Below are 26269 nucleotides of genomic sequence, written 5' to 3'. Positions count from 1 at the left end.
TTGAACAGAGCCTTGGGTGGCATGGCTTAGTGTGAGGTGTCCCTGCCCATGGCAGGGGGGTTGGAACTGGATGATCTTAAGGCCCTTTCCAACCCCAACTATTCTATGATTCTAAGTGATAATATTTTTACTAATAGGTCATTATGGTTCTTGGTGTAAGAAAGCCAAGGAACCACAAAATTCACTGGAAAGAACCTCCATGACAGTCACGCTTCGAGGATCACAATGTGTGAACATAATTATAAACCAATAAATTCATTTTCCACCTCTTACCCACTCCAATTCCTTTTTCTTAAGGGCTGAACCTGCTTATTTGGTAGACAAACTTACTTTAGTCCTTGAACTATGTACCATTCACACTACAAGAACATTTTCTAAGCCAAGATAGTATTACAAATACAAGTTAACAACTTTAAAGACTAACATATGACACAAGTGTCAGAAGCGAAAAGACAAATATTCTTTGCAGAATTTTATTAGTGTGCTTCATAAAGTGTAAGAGAAACTGCACAGGACTGAGGCAGTCTGTGAAACTACTACCTCACCAGTGAGAATGCAGGCACAAATTTGTAACATTAACATTATAAAATATTCACCAAGACAAGTTCTACCCTAAACATGGCTTGTCTGGAGACAGCAACAGTATGCAATTTCTTATAACACAGCTCCAGAAAAAGATGTCGGAATTCTGGTAGTCTAGAAATGTACCTGATAACCAGACTTTCACAGAGACCACAACATTTCCCTTGGTCTTACTCTTGACACAGCCTTTTCATTAATATTCTAGTTTCTCCTCATCAACAAACTGGTCATACGGGGTGGCACTACACAGTAGATGAAGGAAATTCTATGCAACTCACTATACACAAGTCTCTGGATAAAAATTAAGTGAGGTCCCACATACGCATTAAATGCTGCTGCAGCAGCAAACCTGTCTTGGACTGAAGTTCAGTTGGATGCAAAACACATCAGGATAAAAGCAGCACATAAAAATAAAAAATCCTGCATAACTATGCACTCCAAGCAGAGACAGTTAACTAAGTGCACTGGGTTTGGTATTCCTTCAGTTGTTCCAAACTGCTTTTGACCCCCCAGTAACTTCTGGAAACAAATAGAGATGTTTTACCCTTGTTTTGGCCTTCATAAACACATGACTCTCCATGTCTTTGCTGGATTTATTATGGGCAACACCAGCTTTCCTCATAGCATCATCACTGAAAAAAAGAGGAAAAACCAAGATCAAGTATTAATTGAGGACATCAGAAAATGCATTCTGTAGGTAGGAAGATCTATAGACAGGGCAGGGAGAGGACAATCAACATGAAAGCAGCAGGTGAAGCGGGAAGGTGAAAAGAAGGGCCTGGCGATGGAAAGTTGAGGTGAAGAAAAATAACAGGTTTGGTAATAAAAAATTTCAATTCCCTTACTGTTCTTTTCCATCTACCAGCCAGAATCACAGGGACTTACTGTCCTTCCTCCATCACACCTCTAGTAAATTGGATCCAGATCTGCCCTCTGGATGGGACACTAAATATACACAATGAAAAGGCAAAAACACCCCAACCAGCCCACAACCAAGCCACACAAACACAAAACCACACACAAAAGGAAAAACTAAACCCTACACATTGCTAAGGATGTGGATGGAAAAGAAGGGGCATTCTCAGTACATCAGGAAGCAGCAATCAATTCAACTATGAAACATGCACTGAGATTAACACATCCTAAAACAAGGAGTTCAGTCAGATGAACAGGCCTGAATGCTCTGGGCATTCTCATTTTTGGAAACATGTCACTTCCCTGCAAAACCTGTTCTGCTCCAAAGCAACCTAGCAGCTACGATCAAAATTCCACAAGCAACTTATCAGGAAATACTTTCACCTTGTAATTAACATCTCAGAAACTAATTGCTCAGTAGCTGCTGTTGCATGAGCAGCGTGCATGTAACAGCAGTGATCCCTGAAAGTTTCAGCCAGTCTGAAGGAGGACTCCTATTTTCTTCCCTCTGAATTTCTACCACCTCCCATTCAGCAGGAATGGTGCTTGTAGAAGCAGAAAGCTGGTCCAGCTTCCTGGATTAACTCAGTAACACAGTCACAGAAGTGAGGAGATGCTATAGCCTTAAAATGCAGGACTTTAGGCTGCCACAACTCACACCCTTACTTTGCAAACTAGTAGCATACAGCTAATCTGCTGCAGCCTGTATGCAGAGAACAGAACATAGCCACCAGCTGTAAAGCTCCCTCATAGTAATTTGTTTGTGTTCAGAGACTAAAAAAAAAAAACACCCTGTTGTTATACATGAAGGTTACCTAAACTGAAGCAGAATCTGAACACAATGCAGAATAACTATTCCTCCATGTGCAAGCAAGCCTTAAAGTGAGTTGCTCATAAAGGAGATTTGTTGCAGAGGAAAAAGCTATATCCAATTAATTATTGACACCTCCCTGCTTTAATGCTTTCCCTTTCAGAAAGGCTGCCACTACTTTCTGAATCCTCCTCAACTTCCCAGTCCAACAGTACAATAACAATGCCCAGTGCCTCTCATTTTGAGAGCACCAAGAACTGAGCAGGCAGGAAGACAAGAAAAAGATTATGCAGAGGCAAGCAGAGGAAGCAACTTGCAGGTAGCGCTAAGTGGCTGTGACATAGACAGTGATTAACATGGTATCAGAGCTTTGAGAAAAAAAAATCCACAGCAAAGAAGCTGTCTACTTTTATATGTATCCACCTTTTGATGTTATAGAACATGAAAGACATTTTATAATGACTACATCTGCATTACTAAAAATAGCACTCCATAATATAGCTGACATATCTGTCAGCATTCCAATAAAGGTTTAGACTAGGAGGAGGAAAAAATACACAACTCGTTCTTTGTTCATATATTTATCTGCAATCAAGATAAAAAGATTTACGCTAAAAGACTGAAAGTCACTAAAAAAAAAAAGACCATAGCTCTAGATCCTTGCAGAACACCAGTGTCAACAAAATTCTGAAAACTAGATGGTACCAGCTCAACCTTCAAATGCCTCTTAAGCACTTACTAAACCCATCATAAGATGGGCACAAAACCTCTGCCTATTTCATTTCATGCAGAACACTCAAAGTTGCAGTTTCACAAGATGAAGCATTTAAGAGCTACACCAGCTTCAGGAACTCCCCCTCATTCTCAAGAAGCTGCTTCCAGCCCAACAATGTGCAACCTCTCACTCAAGCCAGCTGGCCTAGTTGAAAAATCCTGAAAGACACGTTCTCCTTCAAAACTCTCCCAGCTCCCCTTTCCAGTTCATACCATGAACTAACTGCATAAATCAGTTCTTCCAATGAAACTAAAGGGCAATGAGTTCCATGGCCGACACTACATTAAGTACGTAACATCACCAAATGCTGCTTCATAAAACAGACTATTTGTTCACTATAACAAACCTTTCCTGCTTAAAAAAAAAAAAAAAAAATGGGGGGGAGGGGAAGGAAGTGTGCTGCTCAGCCATTAGCCACATCTATCCACATTAAAAGTCTTAAAAACCCCCAAGGAAACACCAACAAATGCATTATACTTTAGTCACTTGATCTTGTCCCACACATTTCTGTTAGTTATAGATCAGACATAACAAGTTTCAGCAGGAGCAGCCCTCACTGCAGGAGTACCCACATAACACAGACCAGCAGAAGACCCAAAACACGAATCACCTATGTTACTTCCTTTACACTTGCTTAACAGAACACATAGGGGCTCAGTCCCCGGAACATCTCTTTCAGCTACAGAGGTGAAAGCAAAGGACCATCCAGTCTCTCTGAGGACTTGTTCTAACACTGTCTTTCTTTCCTATTCTGCAGTGATGAAAAAAAAAAACAAACCCTTCCCACAACACAGAATCACCCCTCCATAGCTTCACAAGGATATCCTCCAGCAGAAGTATCCTCCAGTACAGGTGACTAGGTAAGAAGCTGCCCCTTCCAAGCTATGTCAGTACAACTGTGCAACCAGCAGTACTGAAGAACAATCAAAGCTAAAAATAACCACCATTCCCGAGTTATTTATAACTTTGAGAAATTTCCCTATCAGGTTCACTGCATGGCAACCCAAACACTTGGAATGAAGAGGTATTGCAGAGGAGCAGCTTCTTCAGGTCAGTCAAAATAAGCACTTATAAAACTAATTCCTCACTTTCTATGGTCCTGCTTAACTTTTTCTGCCTGAATTCTCATCAGAGAACTCTCATCCAACCAAGGCTGGAATATAAAATGAAGGCTGCTTTATCAGCTGGTTTTGTGAAATGTTTAATAGGAAGATCATTTGTACTGATGCTCTCTTTTTTTTTTCCTCTCCTCACTCAAAAATCTTTAGCTTATCTGCTCGTCTCCTGCCTGCTTGCTCCTCAGGCTCCACCTCTACCTCCTTTCATGTGCTTTCCACATTTTCATCGTTATTTCTGATCACACATTCTTTCTTCTCACCTAGCTGAACCATCAGCCAAATCTTAAGTGAGAATATACACATCAAAACTTCAAGCAAAAAAATGAACACAAAAATAAGGGACTATCATACAAGTTTCATCCTTTTTCTACACACAACATAATTCCCTTCTAACACAGCTTGGGGCAGAACCAAAGTAGCAGATGTAGCTTGGAGCAGGAACTACAGACAGCCACATACTGAGTTTCCCACAACACAACCCAGTTCAGATTTGTCCTTCAGCCATATCAACATCTAAAAACACTAAGGAAAGGCCTTTACAAAGGAGACTCCAAGGCACCGGGACATACCTGCTCCTAGCAAGGGCCAGAATGAAGGGGTGCCCTGTAAGCAGAAGTGTATATTCACACTCTTGCATCATTGCTGTCTCCTGGAACAACCTGAGAGAAGCCAAAGCTGTTCCCTGGCCTCAGTCATCTGAGCTCAGGCTTTCCCAGATCTTATGAAAGTCCTGCTTAGGCCTGCAGTTATGCAAGAACCTAATACTAAAGAGGGCTTCCTAGGTCATCAAACACAGTATTCTTTCAATGATAATAACCAAATCATATGCACTGACCACTGACACATTCATTAGGATGCCTATTTTGCACACCAGCCCTGAAAGGTTCACCCACATAATGTCATTCTTTTAAAAACAAACCAAAAACCAACCATAAAATACAAAAACCCCACCCAAAACTAACCCCAAAACTTAAATTCAGTGTTATAATGAAAACCCAAGCGTGAAATAGCAACAAATTAAGAGTTCTATATCCAGAAGCTATAACAACGCACTTAAAATGAGTTATGAGAATGATCCCACACATTTAAGTTAACTTTTAAGACCAAGTATTAATATGCATTTGACAAATAAATATAACTTGTTATTTGCAGGATGAACTGGAAGATATACATGGAAGACAGTGTATTTTCGTAACTGTTAGGAATAACCTTCCCACAAATAAAGAAAGCTTTCAGATGTTTCACCCGGTATTTATTTTAATTACCTCCCTCTTTTACCTACTACATAACCCTCACTAATGGCAAAACTGACAGGAACTACATGCATACAGAGCTCTTTTTAGCCAATATATTGCTTCTATTTCTCATTCAACAAACTTATCTATTATAAATTCTACTTCTGGCTAGCTTCACTTTATCCTAAGTACCAACATGGAACCAAGGCAAGTTGTTTTCAGATATCTTCCACATACTAATAAAATATTTTAATACTTTAAAAAATCCCCATTTTTTGGTCATTATACACTTCTCCCAGTAACAAGTGTGTTTGCTTTTTAAAACAAGATAGTGAATGCAAACATATGATGTATACTACAAAACTGGATAAAGCACAAGGAAGAAGCATCATTTACAGACACAATCCTAAAAAGAGAGAGACACACACAGATCATATACAGACCCCCTTGAGCATATACAGAAGATAATAAACTGAGGACATTTTATTTCCACTTTTGAAGAACAAGAATTAGAAGTTGAAGTTTACTGTCATCTCTTCATATGGCATTAACCCTAAAGATTAATAGTCAGTGGTAGCCTTTTTTTATCTCTAGCTATATGCTTCCATTGAAATGTTTATCAGCATTTACTGCTCCAAGAAAAAACAGTTCCCATTTGCAGTGCAAATGCAGAACCAAAGATTTATTTCATTAAGGTTTGTGCCTCATTATTCATATTTATTTCCTCAAAGTTACACAGCATTGGAGGGCACTTTTCTTTGCTTATTTTGATGAAGCAGTAGAAGAGGAAGAGAAGCAGCAGCACAGGATTAATCTAAGATTAGTGACTTTGCAGAAAGTTTAAAAAGTAAAACATCAGTTCTGAGAAACAAGAAAGTTTGCATGGCTTTGACAGACACAAATTATCTATTTCTTTAATGAATATCATAACACTTTAATTCTGAAACACCTTAAGTAAAGCCCACAGCCAGACAGTAAAACTACATGCAGCCAAACAGTATACTGCTTGCATGTCAGACAGTCTGGTTTTAAACGTTGATTCTCACAAGCAACAGGGCAAGATCAAGCTTCTCAAGCATTCATATATACATGTTGTGGTTTAAGCTCAGCCAGTAACTCAGAACCACACAACCACTCACTCACTCCCCCAGCTCCTGGAGGGATGGGCAGGGGAATCAAAAGAACGTAACTCCCACAGGTTGAAATAAGAACAGTCCAGTAACTAAGGTATAACACAAATCACTACTGCTGCCTCCAATAATAATAATGATAAGGGAAATAACAAGGGGAGAAAATACAATTGCTTACCACCTACCGACTGATACCCAGCCCAATCAGAGCAGCAATCCTCCAGTTTACATACTGGGCATGATGTGCTGTGGTATGGAATACCCCTTTGACTAATTTGGGTCAGGTGCCCTGTCTCTGCTTCCTCCTGGCTTCCTGTGCCCCTCCTCACTGGCACAGCGTGAGAAAGAAAAAGTCCCTGATCGGGGTAAACATTATTTAGCAAGAACTAAAAACATCAGTGTGTTATCAGCACTGTTCCTGGACTAAAGTCAGAAACACAGCACTGCACCAGCTACTAAGAAGGAGGAAAATGACTGCTACTGCTGAACCCAGAACAATACATAAGGATTTCAACATGACTTTCAGAAGGATGGAACAGTGTTTTCACTCCTGTAAAAACCACCCTTCATACCACAGAAGAACCTTCCATAAAATAGAGAAAGCATGCAGAGCAGCAAAGTAGTTCAGGTAGATATTGTTTCACAAAGGACAAGTGAAAAGGCAACAAACTGAAGTTCACACTAAATCACCCAACATTTTCTATTTATTTTTTGCCCTAAAATGGCAGATGCAAGATAGCAACAGTGGTTTTCATAGGACAGAATATGTCAAACTTGACAGTACTACGGACACTGCCAAAATCAAAGGCCTAAAGCAGATCCTGTCAAGTGGGACAGGAAGCCGCTATTCATGGGCAAGAGGAAAGTGAACGGGAAGGAGAAGCAGAGAAATGAAGTCAAAGAAGGGGCCCGGCTAACCCCTCGCACGGGGTCTGAGTAAATCCTGGTAAGGAGGTCCCCTCCCAGGGGGAGGGTGAAAGGGCCTAGGGAAAAGGAAACACCGGGAACCACGTATGAACCCAGGCAGCAAGGGAAGTGCCCGGAAAGACTCGCAGAGGAGCTCAAACGGGTGGGACACAAACACGGGGCGGGGGGGGGAGGGCAGGCAGCCTCGGGAGCAGCGGGAGCCGCTGAAGTCCCTTCGGCAAAGGCCGAGGCCCGCCTGTGGCCTACCCAGCGCTGAGGCCGCAGCCCGCACTCACATCTGGCTGACGAGCTTCTGCCGAAAGGTGCTGCTGCGCCAGTCGGTCTCAGGCCCAGTCACGTCCATCCCTGCCGCTGCCTGCTTCGCCCGCCGCTGCCACCGCACTCCCCTCCGCCGTTCCGCCACCCACCGCCGCGGGAGCGCCGCAGATCCACTACTGTCGCGCTGAAGGCTTGAGGGAAATGGAGCCCCGGCGGGAGCCCCTCCAACTCTCGCGAGAGCTGCCGACGCTCGCAAGGCTCGCTGGGAAATGTAGGCACTCAGCCCTCAGCACCAGCGAGGTCCTGCCGCCGCGGAGGGTGACAGGTCCGGTGCACACTGCGCCCAGGAACACGGCAGCTCCGCCGGGTGACCGGGTGGCCCTGGCTACTTTCACCACCACCACCACCACCCCCCCCGCCAGCCCCGGTTCCGGCCGCCCCGCCCTCGCGGGGCGGGCGCGTCAAGCACCGTCCCCGTGGGTTCCGGGTCGCACATGAAGGCGGAAGCCGCTGGCGGAGGCCGCCGCCGCCACTCCCGGTAGGTGGCGGGGGCGGCGGAGGAAACAGGGGGATAGGTACCGGTTGGGCCGCCCGGTGCTCCGGGGAGGAGGCAGCCTCCAGCTGGAGCCGGAGTGACCCGTTCCCCCGGGTGCGCTTAGTACAGGAGCCTGCCACGGCTTGGCCCCCCAGGACAGGACCCGGGCAAGTGAGGCGCTGTCCCGCACCTGCCTGCTCGCCGCAGGGATGGCAGCACCGCGAAACCACGGGCGAAGGGCTGCCAGTGGAGACGGGCAGAGTCGATCTGGGGCAGGGCAGGGCAAGGCAGGCACCGGAACGGCGACTGACAGCCGCACGGCCGCCCTCGTCCTGGCAAGGCCGTCCCTTGTCAAGGCCCTGCTGGTCGCATGAAGCCACCGGGGCAGACCCAGCCAGGCCGCGGCTGAAGCCAAGGCCCTGCTGCCTGCATGGAACCCCTGAGGATGCCCTGGCAAGGCCAAAGCCCGTATCCCTGCACAGAGCTTCCCCCGCTGCTTCACTAGGGCTGCCTGGACGGGAGGTGGGGTGAGCAAGTGGAAGGGTAGTGGGTCTCGGGACCTGCAAAGGCATTGTCAACAGGGAAAAACAAAGTAAAACTATAAGCCTGCTTGAACTGTCTTTCACCTCTTAATCACAGGGTTTGCATAGAGTCAGGCAAACTCTTTTAATGATGTGCAACTCCAGGTAGCATTCACCTGCAGAGGAAACTGTTCATTCTGCGTTCCTGATGGGGAAATATACAAGTTATGGGGCAGAGGAGAAACCTCTGTTCCCAGCAGGAGCAAAATTAATGTGATGAATAGTATGGATGAATTCATGCTTGATACACAAATCAGAACTGGAGTATGCTGGAAGAGGCCTTTGCTCTCTTACAAGACACTTAATTCTTCTATTTGGCACAGAATTAATTACTGCCCATTATTTTTCCTCCTTATATTTTAGACTATTAAAAATCCATTATTTGGTTTCAGCAGTTCAACAATGCAGGTTCAGGTCTTGCAACTAGCTGAGTCTCTCAAGAGAACATACACCACTGGCTAATTTAGAAACTGTCCATTTTAGTATAGTTATTTCTTAGAGAGCTTGATCCTGTAGAAGCTTCATTTTAAAAAGTGTTGTTCTTATTGTGGAAAAGACTTTTTTTAAGGGGCTAAGAGTTTTTAAGATCATTAAAGTAATTCTGTCAAAAGAACGTATTCCTCACAGATTTACCAGATCCACCTGGACATAGAACTGAACACTACATCCTGATTCTGGAAGAAAGATGGAGCCTTAGTGATGGACCACTAGTTTTTAGGGTAAGCAGGTACACCCTGCCTGAATATAGTTGGTTATAACTCTCTTCAAACAAGCAGCTGCTCCATCCAGACCTGAACTTGGCTATTGAAAGACTCAGATGAAAAGCAAATCTTGTTTCAAGATTAGGAATGAGGGGAAAAAAAAAAAAAAACAATCAGAAAACCAAAAGAGTAGTAAGAGATGATCAGACTCTTAAAAATATGCTGAAGCCATAAAGCATTCTAGCATCTTACTGCATTTTTGGTTTCCTTATTACAATTTCTTGGTAGCATTTGGGCCACCTCCCAAAAATGCACCACAGGAAACTTTTCAGTTCTCTGAATTTGGATAAGTTGTAAATTTCTTATGGATGAGATATTCAAGTTAGAAAATTCATACTCTTTAGGTTATGTTCCTGCTCACAGGGGAGAAATATTTTTAAATATCTGTATTTAGATACATTTCATGGGAGTTTTGCCATATTCTCATATTAAATATGAGGAGTTTTATTCTCAATATGTCCTACAGATAGCTTGTAATAGGCTTGGGGAAAAAAAAACACCCTGAAAGAAATGAATGCCAAAATTTACGAGGCAGCATAGTTTGCAAAAGCTGTTTCCCGAATCACACCTTTTGGTTTCCTCCCACACTTCAAGTGTACTACTAATGCGAGAAACTGAAACTGGCTCAGAAATACAGCACAAGGAGACATGCTTGCATGTTCCCATTAGGGACTTAAAGAAAGATGGCGTGCATAGACCTAGCAAAAGCATCTCATCATCTGATGAGTGTTCAAAACTAACATTGAGATATTATATGGTACCAGATGTCTTCATTCCTTTTTGTGGAAACCTTGGTCAAAAGGAGTGGTTTGGGTCATTTCCTGTATTTGTAGAAGTTCCTAAAATTAAGTGGTATTTCAGGAAGAGAGGGGTTTTCCACACTTGTGAATGCATAGGGATAATTCTGAAAGAAGCACTGCTGAAAAGAGCTTCTGTTTTTATTTCACCCCTCTTCCCTTTTTCTACAAAAGGCATGAAATTGACTTAAGTCACGACTGCACCTAATGCTGTACTCCATTATCTTACAAGTACCCTTTACAAATTATCATATTGTGATGAATTATTCCAGTATTTGCACTCCAGTTAGAATGAACAATGGTTTTGCTTTTCAGCTTACATTGTTGGTGGCATCACATCTGTTTTCTGAACTATTTTGGCAGGCAACCAGCTGCCTCCCCATTCTGCACGCTCCCTTACTGTTTGACCTGTTTGTTTGTGTGCCCTCTGCCCTGTCAAAATTCTGGTACATAGCCAGGTTCTGCCTATTTGCATCTGCTGAGGGTCAGAAGAAGTAGAGTTTTGCTTTAGTCTTGTATCTTGTCTCCTTGTTAGACCTTCAGCCAAATCCTGGCTTAGATCCTAATTCTCTTTACTCCCTAAGGGAGAGATGAAGGTGTGGGAAGCCTTAGGGCACAGATTTTAAACTTCCTCCAATGCACTAAGACTTTTTAGGGCCCAATCTGTTTGAATCACAATACAGCACACCCAGAGCACACCATACTGGTTGCTGTGTATTAGAGAAAAAGTGATGAAGATGGCCTTCAAGAAAGAGAACAGACCTGCAACTGAGGGGCACTAGCAGGCTTTAGGAATGGACCAAGAGGAACCATATAGATTTCAATAGCAAAAGTCATGCACCTGAGTCAGAGCAGGCTGGAGACAAACCTGGCTAGAAGTCAGCTTTGCCAAAAGAGAGCCTGGGGGTTCTGATGAGCAGCAAGGTGAATATGGTTCCTCCAACAGGGGCCAGCTTCATGCTGAGCTGTGTTAGCAAGGCAAAGCCAGTAAATTGTGAGAAATTACTATTTTCGCTTTTATTCAGCACTTAAAAGCCCACAAAGCAAGAAGACTGGGTTTGTTAAATACAGAGACAGGAAGAGCCAGCGGCCATTTTTTTAAGTTATCCTATGGGTATAGGAAAATGTAGAGCCAAACTCTTCTTTGTAACGCAGAGTGCCAAGGATAAGAGGCAAGTGTTATAAGCTGCAAGAAAAGAAGTTCAGATAGGATAAAGAAAAAAACAAATCTGATGGTTAAGCACTCAGTTTTCCCATTATTGATAATGCTGAAGATTCCGCAGTTGACGAGATGAAGCTCTTGGCATCCTGACCTGATTTTGAAGTTTTCCCTGCTTTCAGCAGGAGTTTGGACTAGAAACCTCCCAAGTTTCTTTCCAACCTAAATTATTCTATGATTCTAAGAGCATGGGACCCCCACCAACTGTGAACCACCTGTCCATATGGCAGTAAGCTAAACAGATTTGGATACCCGACACCAGCAAGCTCTAGTTTATTTTGGGCACAGCTGATGCACAAGAAAATATCACTATCTGCGTAAAACACCTCTTGGTAGAGATGTAACTGACAGCCACAAGCTCTTGAATACAAAAATGTCTGAGTTCCCATAGAAACTTAAGTTGGATAATCCTTTCTATATCCAGCCATTTCACTACAGTAGAGGATCAAGGCTGTCAGCACAACTATACAAAGAAAAAAAAACTCCACACCCACTAGTAAGCATCACCCTATGACATGGATGGAGAGCATAAAAGGGGTGAATACTTGTCTATGTATATGTCATACTATGCAATACCAATAACAGACTTCAGTGATGTAAACTCTCTACACTATGTTTAAAGCACAGAATTGGTGCACAGCATCTCTTACCAGAAAATAAAGGCTGAGTGTATTTATGATGGCAGCAGGATGCATCCAGGACATATGTTGACCCAGCTGCTGGGAAATGCTCTGAGGGTTTTGCCATTTATGGGAGATTTTTGTTTGGTTTGTTTTGGGTTTTTTTTCATTCCTTGAAGTGACCAAATAGTGCATGTCTTCCTATGTTAGGATTGCTTGTAGAAGTGCACATACAGTTACTGACTTCATATGCCTCCTTCCTCTTTATGTACTTGGTACTCAATGGTAATACCTTATCATTAATCACTACACTAACCCACTGTCTCTAAAAGACAAGTCATACAAACATAACTAGTCTCAAATACCTTGTGGAGCCAGCTAAAGACCTCTAGTCTGATTTTCTCTGCAAACTGGTTGGAACAAGGATTTATTTCCCCTTGTTTCTGGATACAGCATCCACAGCACATGAGACAATACTTCTTATCTTTGCTACTGCTAAAAAAGCACAGTGAACAGAAAGTGTTCCTCATCTCTTCCACTTTAGGGTCAATCCTGCAGTACTCAGCCACTGAATCTCACTGTTAACAGATGGACCAGCACTGAGAAACTTTCACAAGAAGAGAGGAAATAAAAAAGGATTACTCGGCTTTTTAGGAACTTGGCTCAGTCACAGAGTTAGTTTTTGAATAACAGAAGTAAGAGAACAAAGGGGACTCAAGAATATCCTGCAAGCAAGAAGCTGACAGTAGAGAGGGTCAAGATAGAAGAAAGTTATCTGCACAGTTCAAGGGACTGTGCATTTATATTTGCTAGCAAGGGCCTGCCTAAAGCTCCTTCATTCACAGGGACAGATGCCAGCCTGCAAAAATGGTGTCTCACGGCCTAAAAGCCAACAAAGTTCTTGAGTGGTCAGGAAGAAAAAAGAGAATAGAAGGTTTTCTGCAATGTGCAAGAGGCTGAACAAACCTGTTGTGTCTTTCCATGCAGAACTGTACTGCTTGTACTCCATTTAGATCTTTTTTTTCATAACGGGCAATAAAGATTAAGCAAAATACACATTTGAGGAGGTCACATTAAATTATTTTCATCTCAAAATATACAGAGGTGATTCAACAAATTTTCTTGTAATTCCTAAGGCTAATGAACACTTACAAGGCACAACAATTCCTAAATACTTTAACAGCCAGTCCTCCCACCTAGCTGGTACACCACACATAAAATATCACACTTCCACTGGATGTCTGGACAGTAACAAAGGCACAAAGCACACAGGTCACAGTTAGACACACAGTCTGAGAAGCAAGGTGCTGTGATAACACCAGTATCCCTCCTCAGCAAATCTGTACTCAGTATTTAGAACAACACCCAGATAAATCCACAAAACTATTGGCTCACCAGGCACACTGCATTTAGTCCAGAAAACTGAAACACCAAAACCACCCTACTTCTCTTTCAAAGAAACCCACAACACAACCCACTAACCCTGCTTCAACAACCACTCTTTGTAACTTCCTACTCACCTAACCCCAGCTGCTCCTTGTACAGCTATTACAAAGCTGAGCATACTCAGTAATCAGCTAAATGAATCTTGCTGGCCATCCCTCACAAGCCATTTAATAGTCTTCTACCCTTCTTTGTCTTATGGTCTTTTCTGCCAGCTCCTAAGACTACCTAGGTAGGAGTTAAGGGGGTTTTGGCTCAAAGAAGAGGAATTAACCAACTATGTCAGTCAGACATCTTAGACTAACACCACAAATGTTCATTTTTAATTTTGTAACTTGGAAACAGTTCATGAAAATCATTGTGGTGAGAATTTTTCTAGTCTGTTACCACTGTTAAGCTATGACACCACCCATGCATATTTGTTTATAAGCGTTAAAGCCCAGTTTAGGAGAGTAGGGAGGTACATGTAGCAGGATAGAGGTTCTCTGAGTAGCCACAGTTTATCATAGAATAATAGAATGATTTGGATTGGAAGGGACCTTAAAGATCATCTAGTTCCAACTCCCAACATCGCCCTCCTCCCCCCGATGAATTAATTACAGTGTATTAAGAAAATTCATGTAACCATGTACAAAAAGAACTTAAGAGTGCTGCCAAGTTTTAGACAATATACACTGTACTTGCTGGGTAGTATTCTACCCTTTCTCCACAGCAGTACTGGTATTCTAGCAATACATCCAAAATTGGTTAGAACAAATAATTACAGATGGCAAAATACTCACAGGTAGCCCTAAAGAGTGGTGATTTTCTGTGTCATGGTGGCTCTGTCTGCCAAATGCACAAGGCAGCTCTTCTGTTGGTGTAGGTGCATGTATGACCACCCTAATGGACAGTGCAGCTCACCAGTGATGGCCAAAACATAATCCAGGGCCTGAAGCTGAGAACAAGAAGGCACTGCCAAAATTCAGAAAATAGAGTGTAGCAAAATATGTAGGCTCAGCTGTTGACTAGCCAAAAATCAGCTGCACTCCCAGCATCTGTTTGACCACATGGGGCTTACACAGGTCTGCTGGTAAGCAGGGCTGGTTTGTTCAGCTATTGCTAACAGTCATGGGATAATTCAAGTCCGTGTCTACTAGAACTAGCAGTGAGATAAACTCCCTACAGATGTCCCAAACAGCCCCATTTGTCACTTAAAGTTGTGCAGATACTAATGCTCATACAGGCTTCAGAATCCCTGATTATTTTTTATTATTTATTTATTTCATAATACCATTTGATCTTCCTGGTTCCAGTTACCATATTTGTAAGGTTGGATCCATATTTGTAAGATTGGGTCTTTAGCTGCTGAACGCTTCACCCCCTTTCTGTTCTTTTTTTAAGATTATTTGGATACAGAATGTATTCTGGATAGTAACTGTCTATGGATCTATTACTTAAAGATAGACCTAAGTAAGTCTTGACATGATGTGTTTCCTCTCTACCCTGCATGTACCTCTCCCTCTCCAGACCTCTCTCTCTGGACATATTTCTTATCTTTCTATGTCTACAATGCATTTCTTTGCTAACACTTGTTACAAAGGTTCAGTGGCCTGTGCAGTTCCTGTCGTTCCCAGGCAAAACGAGGACAGTGTCTTGCTTAACTTCTCCCTAGCCTCTCTTCCACCAATGACTACACTAAAAGGACACCCTGTAATATCGTATCAAGGTCATGCTGTTTCCTCTACCCAGCAAAAGTCTTTGAATTCAGAAAATAGTTCATTTGTTACATTTAATTCTGCTTTTTGATTCAATGATTTTACAGTCTTAGAGACTTCTTCTGGTACAGCTCTCTAAATAGCTGAAAAGATGCAACCTTTTTTTAAGCATTCACTCTGAAGTGTTAACCACATTAAACCACAAAACCGGAGTTAATGTGGTTTATCTGAATCCGTTCCGAATTTGGACTGTATCTCACCTTACTTTGTTTCTGCTGTATTTATTCCCTTCTAGTGAAGTGGGAAATTTCTGAGCAAGGTCTAGTAACTCTTACTCTTCACCTGCCTTTCTTACTATATGATCTCCCTTGCCTCAATCCATCACTTTTAATATTCCCCAGAAGCAAATCAAATGATACAGTAATGTTTTGTCTGCTTCAAAAGCAGTCATCTTATTTCTAGGAAAAGTCTCTACCTATCATGAAAAATAATCCATTATTCATCTCTTCAGCTGATGATGGATAGTTTCTCCCATACAATCAACCTGAATGTGCTCACAACAGAAGGCTGTCTCATCAGAGCTCCTCTTCTGAGCTGCTTGCCTTGGTTTTCCTGGCAAAGAGCAGACAACAATTAATATGCTTTTTCAGTTATTTGGGGGGGGGGGGGGGGTATCATCCTATTTATGATGCAATGGCACCTAGCTTCTTTTTGGTTTGGCCAGTGTAGGGTAACTTCCCTCAGGCAGAGCAATAAACATTTCTGGTTTTCTTGGGGTCATCCAGATAGCTCCTTCCTCACTGACCGTACACAGAATACCTTGCAGTACTTTGAGAGCTTTCCAATGCTGCATTCACTGTCTATGGGTGGCACAATTAAACAATGGTTCCATTTCTTCCTTGTTTGTTTGGATTTGATGAGTTTGTTCTGCTTTTGCCTCCCTGACTGCTGGTTACCTCCTGTGACTGTCACTTGTGCCACTAAGCTATTTCCCAGGCTGTTGGAGGAGAGGCTGTTATAACTGCCTTAAGTAGCCATATCAGCTAAGTTATTTCCTTTTGCTAATGTGTTTTGTGGTTGGGGTGAGTTGTTTTTTTTCTAATGTGCTCTGACAAGGGGATAGAGTCTGTGAGCTCTAACTGCTACAACTTCTGACATTCTTCAAAGACAATGGAAAGGGTAGATTACAGGATGGTAGAAGAGGACTCATGAGATTTTGAGAGCTTAACCGCAGACATAAAATGCAAGTCACTTCCAGATAGCTTTTTCAGGTGTTTCCCCATGTGCCATTGGGGACCTTCCTCCAGTGTCAGTGGCAGCCCTAGAAAAAGGTACAGTATCCTTGCCCTTGGTGGTGCCTACACTGGAGGAAATTCCATCAGGGAACCATGGTGAAGTGGAAAACAGTTGTGCATGCTAGCTTGAAGTTGTCACAATAAAGAAACTCACTTTCAGGTCTATGGTTTCAAATAGTATTTTATAGAATCACAGTTGGAAATGCGCTCAGCTAAGGAAAATGAAAAAGCAAAGATAGGGAGAGAGGAGAGCTTTCAGATTCTGTGTTAAATATCAAGAGAAAGATGGAAGGTGCAGTTAATATTGCAGCAAAGTTATCTGAGGATATTAGACAATTTAGAATTTGACAAAATTATGTCCATTTGTTACAAGTGATGCAGAAATGCAAAAGAAAAAAGGGGTTCTGGTCATGGGTTGGGAAGTGACACTCTTGCTAAGAAAAAAAACTATCCCCGCATGCTACATAATCTAACTCTTGGACTGAAAACCCAAGAGTCAGAATACTTGTTTGAAAAACCACATTCTGCCACTTTGGTGTGCTGAGGTACACCTGCCTGTCATCATTGTGAATAATTTCTGCAGGGTAGAACTGACTGAAGAGATGGACTGGTTTATTTTCTGTGGTAGGCGGGGATCAGAGGACCATTTGTAAAGCAAAAGGCACAAACCTTTGCTGATTCTGTTGTCTCACAGATTTCATTCTGCTACAGCTGGTGGCTGAGCATTTCTGCCTGGGATGGCGGAGGATCAGGAGCTGACTCAGACACACAAAGCTCAACTCGCGCCCTCCCTTCAGCAGCGCACCAGCAACACATACCGCAGTGCAGAGCACTCTCAGGCCTTGCTCAGTGGCTTGGTATCTCTCCGAGACAGCAGCATCCTCTTCGATGTAGTTCTGGTAGTGGAAGAGAAACCTATTGAGGCTCACCGCATACTCCTAGCTGCATCCTGTGACTATTTCAGGTACACTTCAGTATGGCAGTAATGAACATGTCTGAATGTTACTCAAACCTGCAGCATCCAAATCTTCTATCTTGGCATGCTGTTTCTGGATGTAAAATTGGACTCATAAGATGGAGCTGAATGTGTTTCAAAATACTAAGTATGGCCTTATTCATCTCTGTTATTTCTCTACAGACATAAAGCTCTTGTTCCTGCACACTGAGCTTACCTCCACTAAATTCAGTGCCTGTGGTACTTTGAGGTATAGAAAGAATATATATGAACAGATGGCTTCTGCATAAATGCACTCTGGTTTTTAATATATCCTTAGCGTTGTAACACTTTGCACATTGTGGTGATCATTTCATAATACACAAAAAGTCACTGGAAGTGGGTCACTCTGTTACATGCCTATAGTGTGACTCACTGTCCATTAAACCAGGCACTCCCCTTGTCAATTTGGCTAGCAGTTTCTTGAAGTGACTTTATTTTCAGAGAGCAAACAAATAAATCCCAACGCAAGCCAGACAAACTTTTAACTGGAGGAAGAACTGCTCTAGCATAACAAAAATTGTTACAGTCCAAGTTCCTCTTTTTTTTCTCCTCTCCAACACCCAGAGTATCTGCCTCTGCCCATTGACTATCCTGTATTCAAGTCTTCAGCTGTAAATCTTACCTTTCAGATGGCCCTTAACTGTTTTCCTGCAGAATGAAGAGTATTACTTTCTTAGGTTCCAAAGGCCTGTACTCTTTGTATCACTGGCTTAGAGAAGAGGTAATCCCATAAAAGTGTCTGGCTAGGCTTTTATCTTTCTGAATACTTTTTATGTTCCCAGGACAACGTAAGATGAGCAAACTGAAAACAGCTTCAAAGCAAATCTGCCATAGCATTTGCCATTGTCTTTTTTTTACAGAGGAATGTTTGCAGGAGGACTAAGAGAGATGGAACAAGAAGAAGTTCATATTCATGGCATCTCCTACAATGCGATGTGCAAAATCTTGAACTTCATTTACACTTCTGAGCTGGAACTCAGTGTGAACAGTGTACAGGAAACCTTAGCTGCAGCCTGTCAGCTTCAGGTGAGGTGCTGGGAGATACGACAAAAAACAAGCAAAAAACAAAAGCAACAATAAAAGAAACAGAAGACCTGGATATCTGATTAAATGGAGGGTTAGGAGGTGAATAATGGGTCTGATGAGAAGAATTTCTTTGAGATGCTGTTTCCACTGGAACTATGGAAGGGTAGGAACAATTAATGAGTAGTTGCACATCTCATTTGTGTCAATGGCTTTATTACTTATAAACATATACCATTTCATCTAGAGGACTATTTTATGTAGCACTCACTTCCACTGATCTGCTTATGAAGTAGAATATTTCTGGCCTATGGTAAAGGACAGGGCTTGCTGCTCTGAAACTGCTGTGCGGCTCAAGACCTTCCCCAGATTTGAGTGGACAGGCACATAACCTCCCCTGACCCCATCACTACAGGAAATCCTGCCATTATAGTTTCTGCACTAAGTGCAGAATTCAGTGTGCCTTTAAGATGAGTTTTTTTCTCTGATTTCGCCTGCAGCTAACTGCTGCATAAGGCTTTGGTACTAAACCTTAAACTTTCTGAGTGCTTGCTTTGGTTGGTTTCTACAGAATCAGCACCACTCTGTAGCAGAGAGGGTCTTGGACAGCAGTTAGTTCTTTGTTTGCCATCAGTTGCTCCTGCCAGATACAACTTCAAATTGTTTTCGTAAGATATTCATTTTCCTTTCAAATGGCTTCCTGTGCTCGAGTGATGCACACATATTTGTTATAGGTACAGTCCTTGATACAGTATGTCTATCTATAGTGCTCTGAAAGAACAATTACAAAGTGACTGTAAACCTGGCTTTCACCATGTCCTCCCAGAGAGCTACAGCTTGGTGCCATGCTAACAAACCAGACAGCCTGGCTGTCAAATGTCCCATGTGTCTTCTTGGAAAACACATTGCTGCTGCACATGAAGCCAAACTCATAGATTTGCAGTATAGGGTGGCTAGAAGATCTATATTGTTTTCATCTACCTACCCATGTTGAGTTCTTTTGCTCTGGAGAAAGGTGAATTGGGCACAAGTGAACATGGTGATCAGACTGAGGAGAGCAGTCATCTTGTGGACAACTTTCTTACAGTCGTCCCAGCTTCTATCACCTGTCTCTCGAGTGTGAGGTAAGAGGTGTCTGAAATTAAAAGTATCTCTCTCTTGCAGATTCCAGAAGTCATTAAGTTCTGCTGTGATTTTCTCATGTCCTGGGTAGACGAAGAGAACATACTTGATGTATACAGACTAGCTGACCATTATGACTTGAAACATTTGAGTGATCAGCTGGACTCCTACATTTTGAAGAACTTTGCATCTTTCTCAAGGACACAGGTGTACCGACAGCTACCTTTGCAGAAGGTCTATTCCCTTCTCAGCAGCAATCGTTTGGAAGTTAACTATGAGTTTGAAGTTTATGATGGGGCACTTTTTTATCATTATTCACCAGAGCAACTGGAGACAGATCAGGTCTCCCTGATGGAGCCCCTTAAGCTACTTGAGACAGTTCGTTTTCCTCTTATGGAACCTCAGATCCTACAAAGGCTTCATGACAAATTAAGTCCATGTCCTTTAAAAGATACAGTTGCAGATGCATTAATGTACCACAAGAATGAATGTCTTCAACCAATGCTTCAGAGCTCCCAGACACAACTAAGATCAGAGTTCCAGTGTGTAGTAGGATTTGGAGGGATGCATTCTACTCCATCCATTGTCCTCAGTGATCAAGCCAAGTATCTGAACCCCTTGTTGGGAGAATGGAGGCACTTTACAGCTGCACTAGCTCCCAGAATGTCAAACCAAGGGATTGCTGTTCTCAATAACTTTGTATATTTAATTGGTGGAGACAACAATGTAAGTGGCTTTCGAGCAGAGTCAAGGTGTTGGAGGTAAGATGACGATAATCCTGCCATTATTTTTGTTACCACCCTGTTGCCCATCTCAGAGTCAATAAGACAGCAAGGTCTATATGCTTGCTAGATGAAAGATTAGGAACTGAGCAGGGGCCTCACTGAAGTAAAACACAAGAAATAAGGAAATGAGCCTTATAGTAACAGGAAGCTTCCAGCAGAGTTTATGGGACAAAGCCAAGCCTGACAGGGTAGAAACAGTACTCTCAAGAGTATTACATGTTCTACTTTCTGTCTTGTTGGAGGGGGGAAGTATTAAAGGTGCTGAAAACAGTAATGAAGCTAGAATCCTAGATTGTCTAAATGCTCTTGAGCTAGGATTTTCTATAAGTACTTTGTGGATTTAGTTACCAAAAAGGATTTTTAAAGAAAATGCTACTACTGGTTGATTTTCAAGAATTTGTGTGCACAATAGTGGCATTCCAGGGTCCTCTTATATTCTTTTGTGCCAGAAAAAAAAGCAGGAGGATCAGGTTTAGACCTTCATGCTCATTACATCACAAAACCAGATAAAAACCCTTTTGTCTTTATACTGTGGTCATGTTTACCGGTTTTACTGACAGCAGTGTATAAGATAATGGAAACCCTAGGCTTTTATAGCATGATTATGTCAGCTAAAATACATCTTCTAAAAATAGAATAAACCAACTTTGCTAATAATAAAATGCTGACAAGGCCAAATTTCACCCCACTTACAGCTGAGCTCAATTTCAGCCAAAGACAGTACAGTAACCCACATCTGTGGTGCTGTCTGGTATTCTACCAATGATTCTGTGGCTGTATGAATAACTTTCTTTGATCCCATTCTTTTACAAGGTATGACCCTCGACACAACAAATGGTTCCAGATCCAGTCCCTACAGCAAGAGCATGCTGACCTCAGTGTCTGTGTTGTGGACAACTATATCTATGCTGTCGCAGGCAGAGATTACCATGAAGACCTGAGGGAAGTGGAGAGGTATGACCCTAAAAGCAACACTTGGGAATATGTGACACCTCTGAAGAAGGAGGTAAGTAGTACATTAGCCACACACACTACTACAGTTCCCCAGTTCCTGATATAATCTTTTTAGATGCTTTTCTCATTTGTAGCTTTAAATCTGCTGATATTCAGATGGGAAACAGTAGCCTCTGTATATGGGATAAATGAATATCAAGAAAGGAGAGTAATAATTTATGTAAATAACATTTTGAGGCTAAATGCCTTTTTATTCCTGTTTTCTTGTTGTTTTCCCCTGCACCTTCGTTGTGTTAATCCGTAAAGCTATTTAAAATTGAACACGTAGCCTCTGGGAACAGGAAGTTCCCATTCTTCCTAGGCAGGTAAATTGTAAGACACAGTAGTACAAGTTTCTGATCACAGTCCTGAAAACATGCTTTACTCCTGATCAGAGAAGATACTGCCCAGTAAAGAGGGTAGATCTGTTTCTACAGACTACTTAGTTCCTGGACACAGAACTGAGATTGGGTAACAAGTTCTGATGACAATAACCTATGTGGTGCAGAATCACATCTAAGCCAGCTAAACATAATTTCAAATTACTCATTTGGTATACATGAGTGAATAGGTCTCTTCTGTCATCAGTACCCTTTATTCTTCAAGAACAGCTATTGCCAAAGTAGCAGTCATGACCACAGAAACCAGGAAATGGTAGAGTGACATGGGAATTGGGGTTATGAGTGCAACAGTTTGTTCTGAGTTTTAGTAATGCTAAGAAAGGCAAAACTTTCCATTTCCATGTTAAAAGTGTTGCAAAGATGAATACAGCAAATAATAAATAAGTAAGTAAATAAAACCAAACAAAAAACAACTGCTTGATGAATCTTGGTTAGGGAAGAAAACTAAAATCCTGAGTAATCTTTCAAGAAACTATGCGTCAGTGCTGAGAATATAAAAAGCCTTAAGATCCAATTGAGTGCTGCTGAGTGAGGGATGTTGCATTCCTGATAACACTGCTTGTGTAAGAAAAATCTCCACAAAAAAGGCTTCCAAGTGGACTTCGGAGAAAAATAATAGTATGACTGATCTTCTGATCAAGGAGTAATAAAAATGAGACCCCACTGCACTTCTGGAAGTTTTAGACATTCTAGTATATTTCATTCAGAAATTTACACTAACAGCATAATCACCTAGAAACAGACTTTCTAGAAAAAAATCCTCCCAGATGTTGGTATCTGCATAACTCATAAACAATGTTACTCACTTAATGTCTACTCTGTACTTTGAAACTGGGAGAAATACACAAAACCAGAGCTCAACCTCTTGCTTTCCATGCGGTGATACAGGTATATGCACACGCTGGAGCAGCACTGGATGGAAAGATGTATATTACTTGTGGGAGGAGAGGAGAAGACTATCTGAAAGAGCTACAATGTTATGACCCAAAGATTGACCGCTGGGACGTTTTAGCAGATGGTCCAGTGAGACGCGCTTGGCATGGGATGGCTGCACTCTTAGGAAAGCTCTATGTCATTGGAGGAAGCAACAATGATTCTGGCTACAGAAGGGATGTTCACCAGGTAGGAGCATATCATACCTGTGCCTCTCCTGGGAGAAGCTGTTTCTTGTGGATGATTGCACTCTGATGTAATGTCTTTCTCCCACTAAGTAACTGTCTGCCCAGCAACAGCTACTGCACCAGGTCACCCCACTCAGCTGCAGATCTTGGAGTGATTTATTTACTGCTGTCTGTCTTGGATGCACTGTCTATCCCACAAGGCATTGAAGCTCTAGCACTTGATATTATTATCAATTTTAAAACATATTTGATGGATAACATTCAGTGACATGTACATACCCAATAAGCAGCACATCAACTAAATTTACTTTACATTATCTTCTCACATGGTTTTTATTCCTAAGTCAAGGACCTTTGAATTACCAATATGTAATTGCAGGACAGAGTTGTTAAGGATAGGTTGGATGGCAATTGTATAATGCAATCAAATGTACAGTACCTGATGATAAGTGATGGCTGAAGAGAATTCTGGAGTCTTATTCCAGCTTCTAGAATTGCTAGAGACATAAAGAAAACACAATAATTAACTGCAAGAACAAAGCCAATGAAGATGACAGAAATACATCTACCTGAAAAGCATATCTGAATGATAAAAAGGTGCTTACAAATAAAAGCAGTTAGCCAAGGGTTACCCAATGAAACCTAAAACTTTCCAAAATATGTTGCAGAGACAGCAGATTTGTCATATTTGTATGTTCCTAATGCAAACAGGTACATTATGCCTGAACTTGTATTAGCGTATGTCCCCATCTCTTTCACTTTTGTATACAGTTTTTGAATAACATATACCTTTCATTCCAGTAGCAGGGTCAGAATTTGCGATTCAAAGCTCTATGCAATTATGCAGTTTTCTGCTGAGTACTGTACTTCTACTACATAGTGATAGGCTCTCTCCATTATCAACATCCTGTCAAAAGACTGATGTTACTGCATGGCTTCCTAAATAGCTTGCCACATGGCCAGCCTCTGTCACTAACATACAAGTGCAATTTTGGCTAATCTCTTTGGGTTTTCTTACAGGTTGCCTGCTATAGGCCAAGCACTGATCAGTGGACAAATGTATGTCCACTTCCTGCAGGACATGGAGAGCCAGGTATTGCAGTCTTAGACAACAGGATCTATGTCTTGGGAGGCAGATCCCACAACAGAGGAATCCGCATGGACTATGTCCACATTTACGATGCAGAGAGAGACTGCTGGGAGGAAGGACCCCAGTTGGAGGATGATATTTCTGGGATGGCTGCCTGTGTCCTTACTTTGCCAAGGGCTATTTTAATGGAAACAGAGAAATGGTTCTCAGAATGGCATGCAGACCGCATGAAGTATCACCTTGACTTTCCATCAGAAGTTATGAGCGTATCAGACTGGGAGGAATTTGATAATTCAAGTGAAGATTAGAAAACTTTAATATTTATTTTTTTGCCAGTGAATGAGGAAACTAAGGCTTGAAGAAAATACTTAAGAGATTTTATATGTCTTTCTTATATGCATAAATCAATATTTAAAGGTTTGGAAAATAAGTGTTCTGCACAAATGCCATTCACAGTCAATACCTGCCCATCTGCAAGTGTTCTGCACAAAATGCTGCTTACATTCAGTACCTGCCCACCTGCCAGAAAGCAGCATTCTTAAAGTAACCACAGAACTGCCGTTTTCCCAGGTAAAATATAGAGGTTCTTTTGCTTTGAAGGATACTTTTCTCAGTCTTCAGCATGGACAATAAAAAAGGCACAGAAGGCTCGGCTTGACTAGCTTCTTTCCTTCCAGCTTTTAGCTTGAAATAGCTTTTTGAGAGTTGGGGTGGTTTTTTCCCTATTCTTTTTGGTAACAAAACTTCCTAACCATCTTAACACAGGGAGGTAACACTTAGTGTCTCCCTCCTGTGCCAGGTGTCAGACAGCTTGATTGCTTTTTCAGCAAGACTGAACATACAGAAACGGGAACAGTAGCAAGAAAGTCTGAACCTTCATCTCATCTGGGCATGCAGCCATCTTTGTAACTGGGTTAAAGTCTGTGAACTGACACCCACTCCTGAACTTCTCTACTGCAAGTTCTGTCAACACAGTGGAACTCTCTCTGTACAAATTATGGCAATCTCAACTGTCAGACACATTTGTTCACAAGCATAAATTAATAAATCCTTCAGAACTTTTTTAACTACTGTCTCAGTTTTATTAACTGTGATGTGGAGTCTGAAAGGTAGTGATCTTAAATTAAATCCTGTAGTACTACATTAGAACCAGTGAAGTTACACCAGCTTAGGAGAAGGCAATTTTTTTTCACTCTTTTAGCATATGCTTTAGAAGAGAGTAGAGATTGCTTTGCCACAGTAGAAAAAAAAAACGTAGTAAGATAACTAGAGGTATTGAAGAGTACACTGCTCCAGGACCCTGCAGTAGCTGAACTAATGCCAAGGACATAATACAGAAATACTTCAGCTCAGAAAGATAAGGCATGTTAATCTTTCCTTCATGAGGCCTTAAACTAATTGGCTTCTGACTACCATCTTGCTTACCATTAGTTTAGAAGCTGATTTAAAGGCTGAACCAGTGTGATACCTGAATACTACGGGATCCTTACTCTTAGGCGAGAAGTAACCCATGCCACCAGAAAATCATGACAAACTACCAGAAGCTTTTAAATCTTGTAGCAATAATGAGGTTGCAGAAGAAAGGCAAAAACAGTGACCATCAGAATGACACACAACTAGTGAAGTATCATTATATCATGACAAATATTGCACATTGACCTGCTACTTCAGAGAAATTGAAGATACCACCGTTACTTGGGGATATTTTGTTTAGGGAAACAAAGATGATTTCAAAATGGACCTAGATGACTGTACATTAGTAGACTGGGCATCTGGAAAAGATTGAAGAGTATTTGTACACCTCTTTTAGTAAGCTCAGCAGCTTATTAAAAGAGGGGCATTTGTCAGATTTTTTTCTCCAGCACTGTCAGTTTTCATCTCAGCCTGTGAACCTTTGCCAGTTGGCAAATAAAACACAAGACTTGGTAACTGCAGGAAGTCCTGATGATGAGCTGCTTCAGAAAATCTCTTTTAATAATGAACTCTGAACTGCACATGGAGTCTGGAAATACAGACTTTACTACACTGCAGTGCTGGA

At 41.8% G+C, this 26269-nt stretch overlaps 2 protein-coding genes and 1 long non-coding RNA gene across 12 annotated transcripts in view; 1 reads left to right on the top strand and 2 right to left on the bottom strand.

The window, feature by feature from the left end:
- MED15 (mediator complex subunit 15) overlaps window positions 1-7949 on the bottom strand; it is a 30250-nt gene extending 22301 nt beyond the window's left edge. For all 5 annotated transcript variants that reach the window (XM_057411281.1, XM_057411282.1, XM_057411284.1 and 2 more), the window contains exons 1-2: window positions 7769-7949; window positions 1127-1214 (exon numbers count right to left, since the gene is read on the bottom strand). In XM_057411281.1, coding sequence (XP_057267264.1) covers window positions 1127-1214; window positions 7769-7836 — 156 coding nt within the window. In that variant the 5' untranslated portion in view covers window positions 7837-7949. The remainder of the gene's footprint in view (window positions 1-1126; window positions 1215-7768) is intronic.
- A 213-nt stretch (window positions 7950-8162) lies between these two features.
- On the top strand, window positions 8163-24881 carry KLHL22 (kelch like family member 22). Of its 6 annotated transcripts, none has more exons than XM_057411298.1 (8): window positions 8183-8289; window positions 9495-9586; window positions 17411-17663; window positions 18557-18722; window positions 19884-20602; window positions 21440-21632; window positions 22909-23142; window positions 24162-24881. In XM_057411298.1, exons 3-8 carry the CDS (start codon window positions 17437-17439, stop codon window positions 24537-24539), a joined length of 1917 nt encoding a protein of 638 aa, XP_057267281.1. In that variant the 5' UTR covers window positions 8183-8289; window positions 9495-9586; window positions 17411-17436; the 3' UTR covers window positions 24540-24881. The 6 variants fall into 6 exon arrangements, with proteins under 6 accessions (XP_057267280.1, XP_057267282.1, XP_057267281.1 ...); XM_057411296.1 differs by having other exon boundaries at window positions 17394-17663; XM_057411297.1 differs by lacking the exon at window positions 9495-9586 and having other exon boundaries at window positions 8163-8289; window positions 17394-17663.
- LOC130600193 (uncharacterized) lies at window positions 14305-23761 on the bottom strand. Its single transcript, XR_008972393.1, has 3 exons — window positions 23581-23761; window positions 15880-16016; window positions 14305-14644 (listed from the first exon to the last, which is right to left on the bottom strand). It is a non-coding gene; the product is annotated as an uncharacterized LOC130600193 (long non-coding RNA).
- Window positions 24882-26269: the final 1388 nt, after the last annotated feature.

Source organism: Pezoporus wallicus, unplaced genomic scaffold, assembly GCF_028554395.1.
Source record: "Pezoporus wallicus isolate ANWC-B61680 ecotype Strahan unplaced genomic scaffold, APGP_CSIRO_Pwel_v1 contig_6401, whole genome shotgun sequence".
NCBI lineage: Eukaryota > Metazoa > Chordata > Aves > Psittaciformes > Psittacidae > Pezoporus > Pezoporus wallicus.
This window is presented reverse-complemented; position numbering and strand designations above follow the sequence as displayed.

Coding starts and splice junctions, on each gene's coding strand:
- KLHL22 (XM_057411297.1), top strand. CDS start 17,437: ATGGCGGAGGATCAGGAGCTGACTCAGACACACAAAGCTCAACTCGCG. Junction 18,723..19,883: donor CTGCAGCCTGTCAGCTTCAG/GTGAGGTGCTGG, acceptor TCTCTCTTGCAG/ATTCCAGAAGTCATTAAGTT. Junction 20,603..21,439: donor GCAGAGTCAAGGTGTTGGAG/GTAAGATGACGA, acceptor TTCTTTTACAAG/GTATGACCCTCGACACAACA.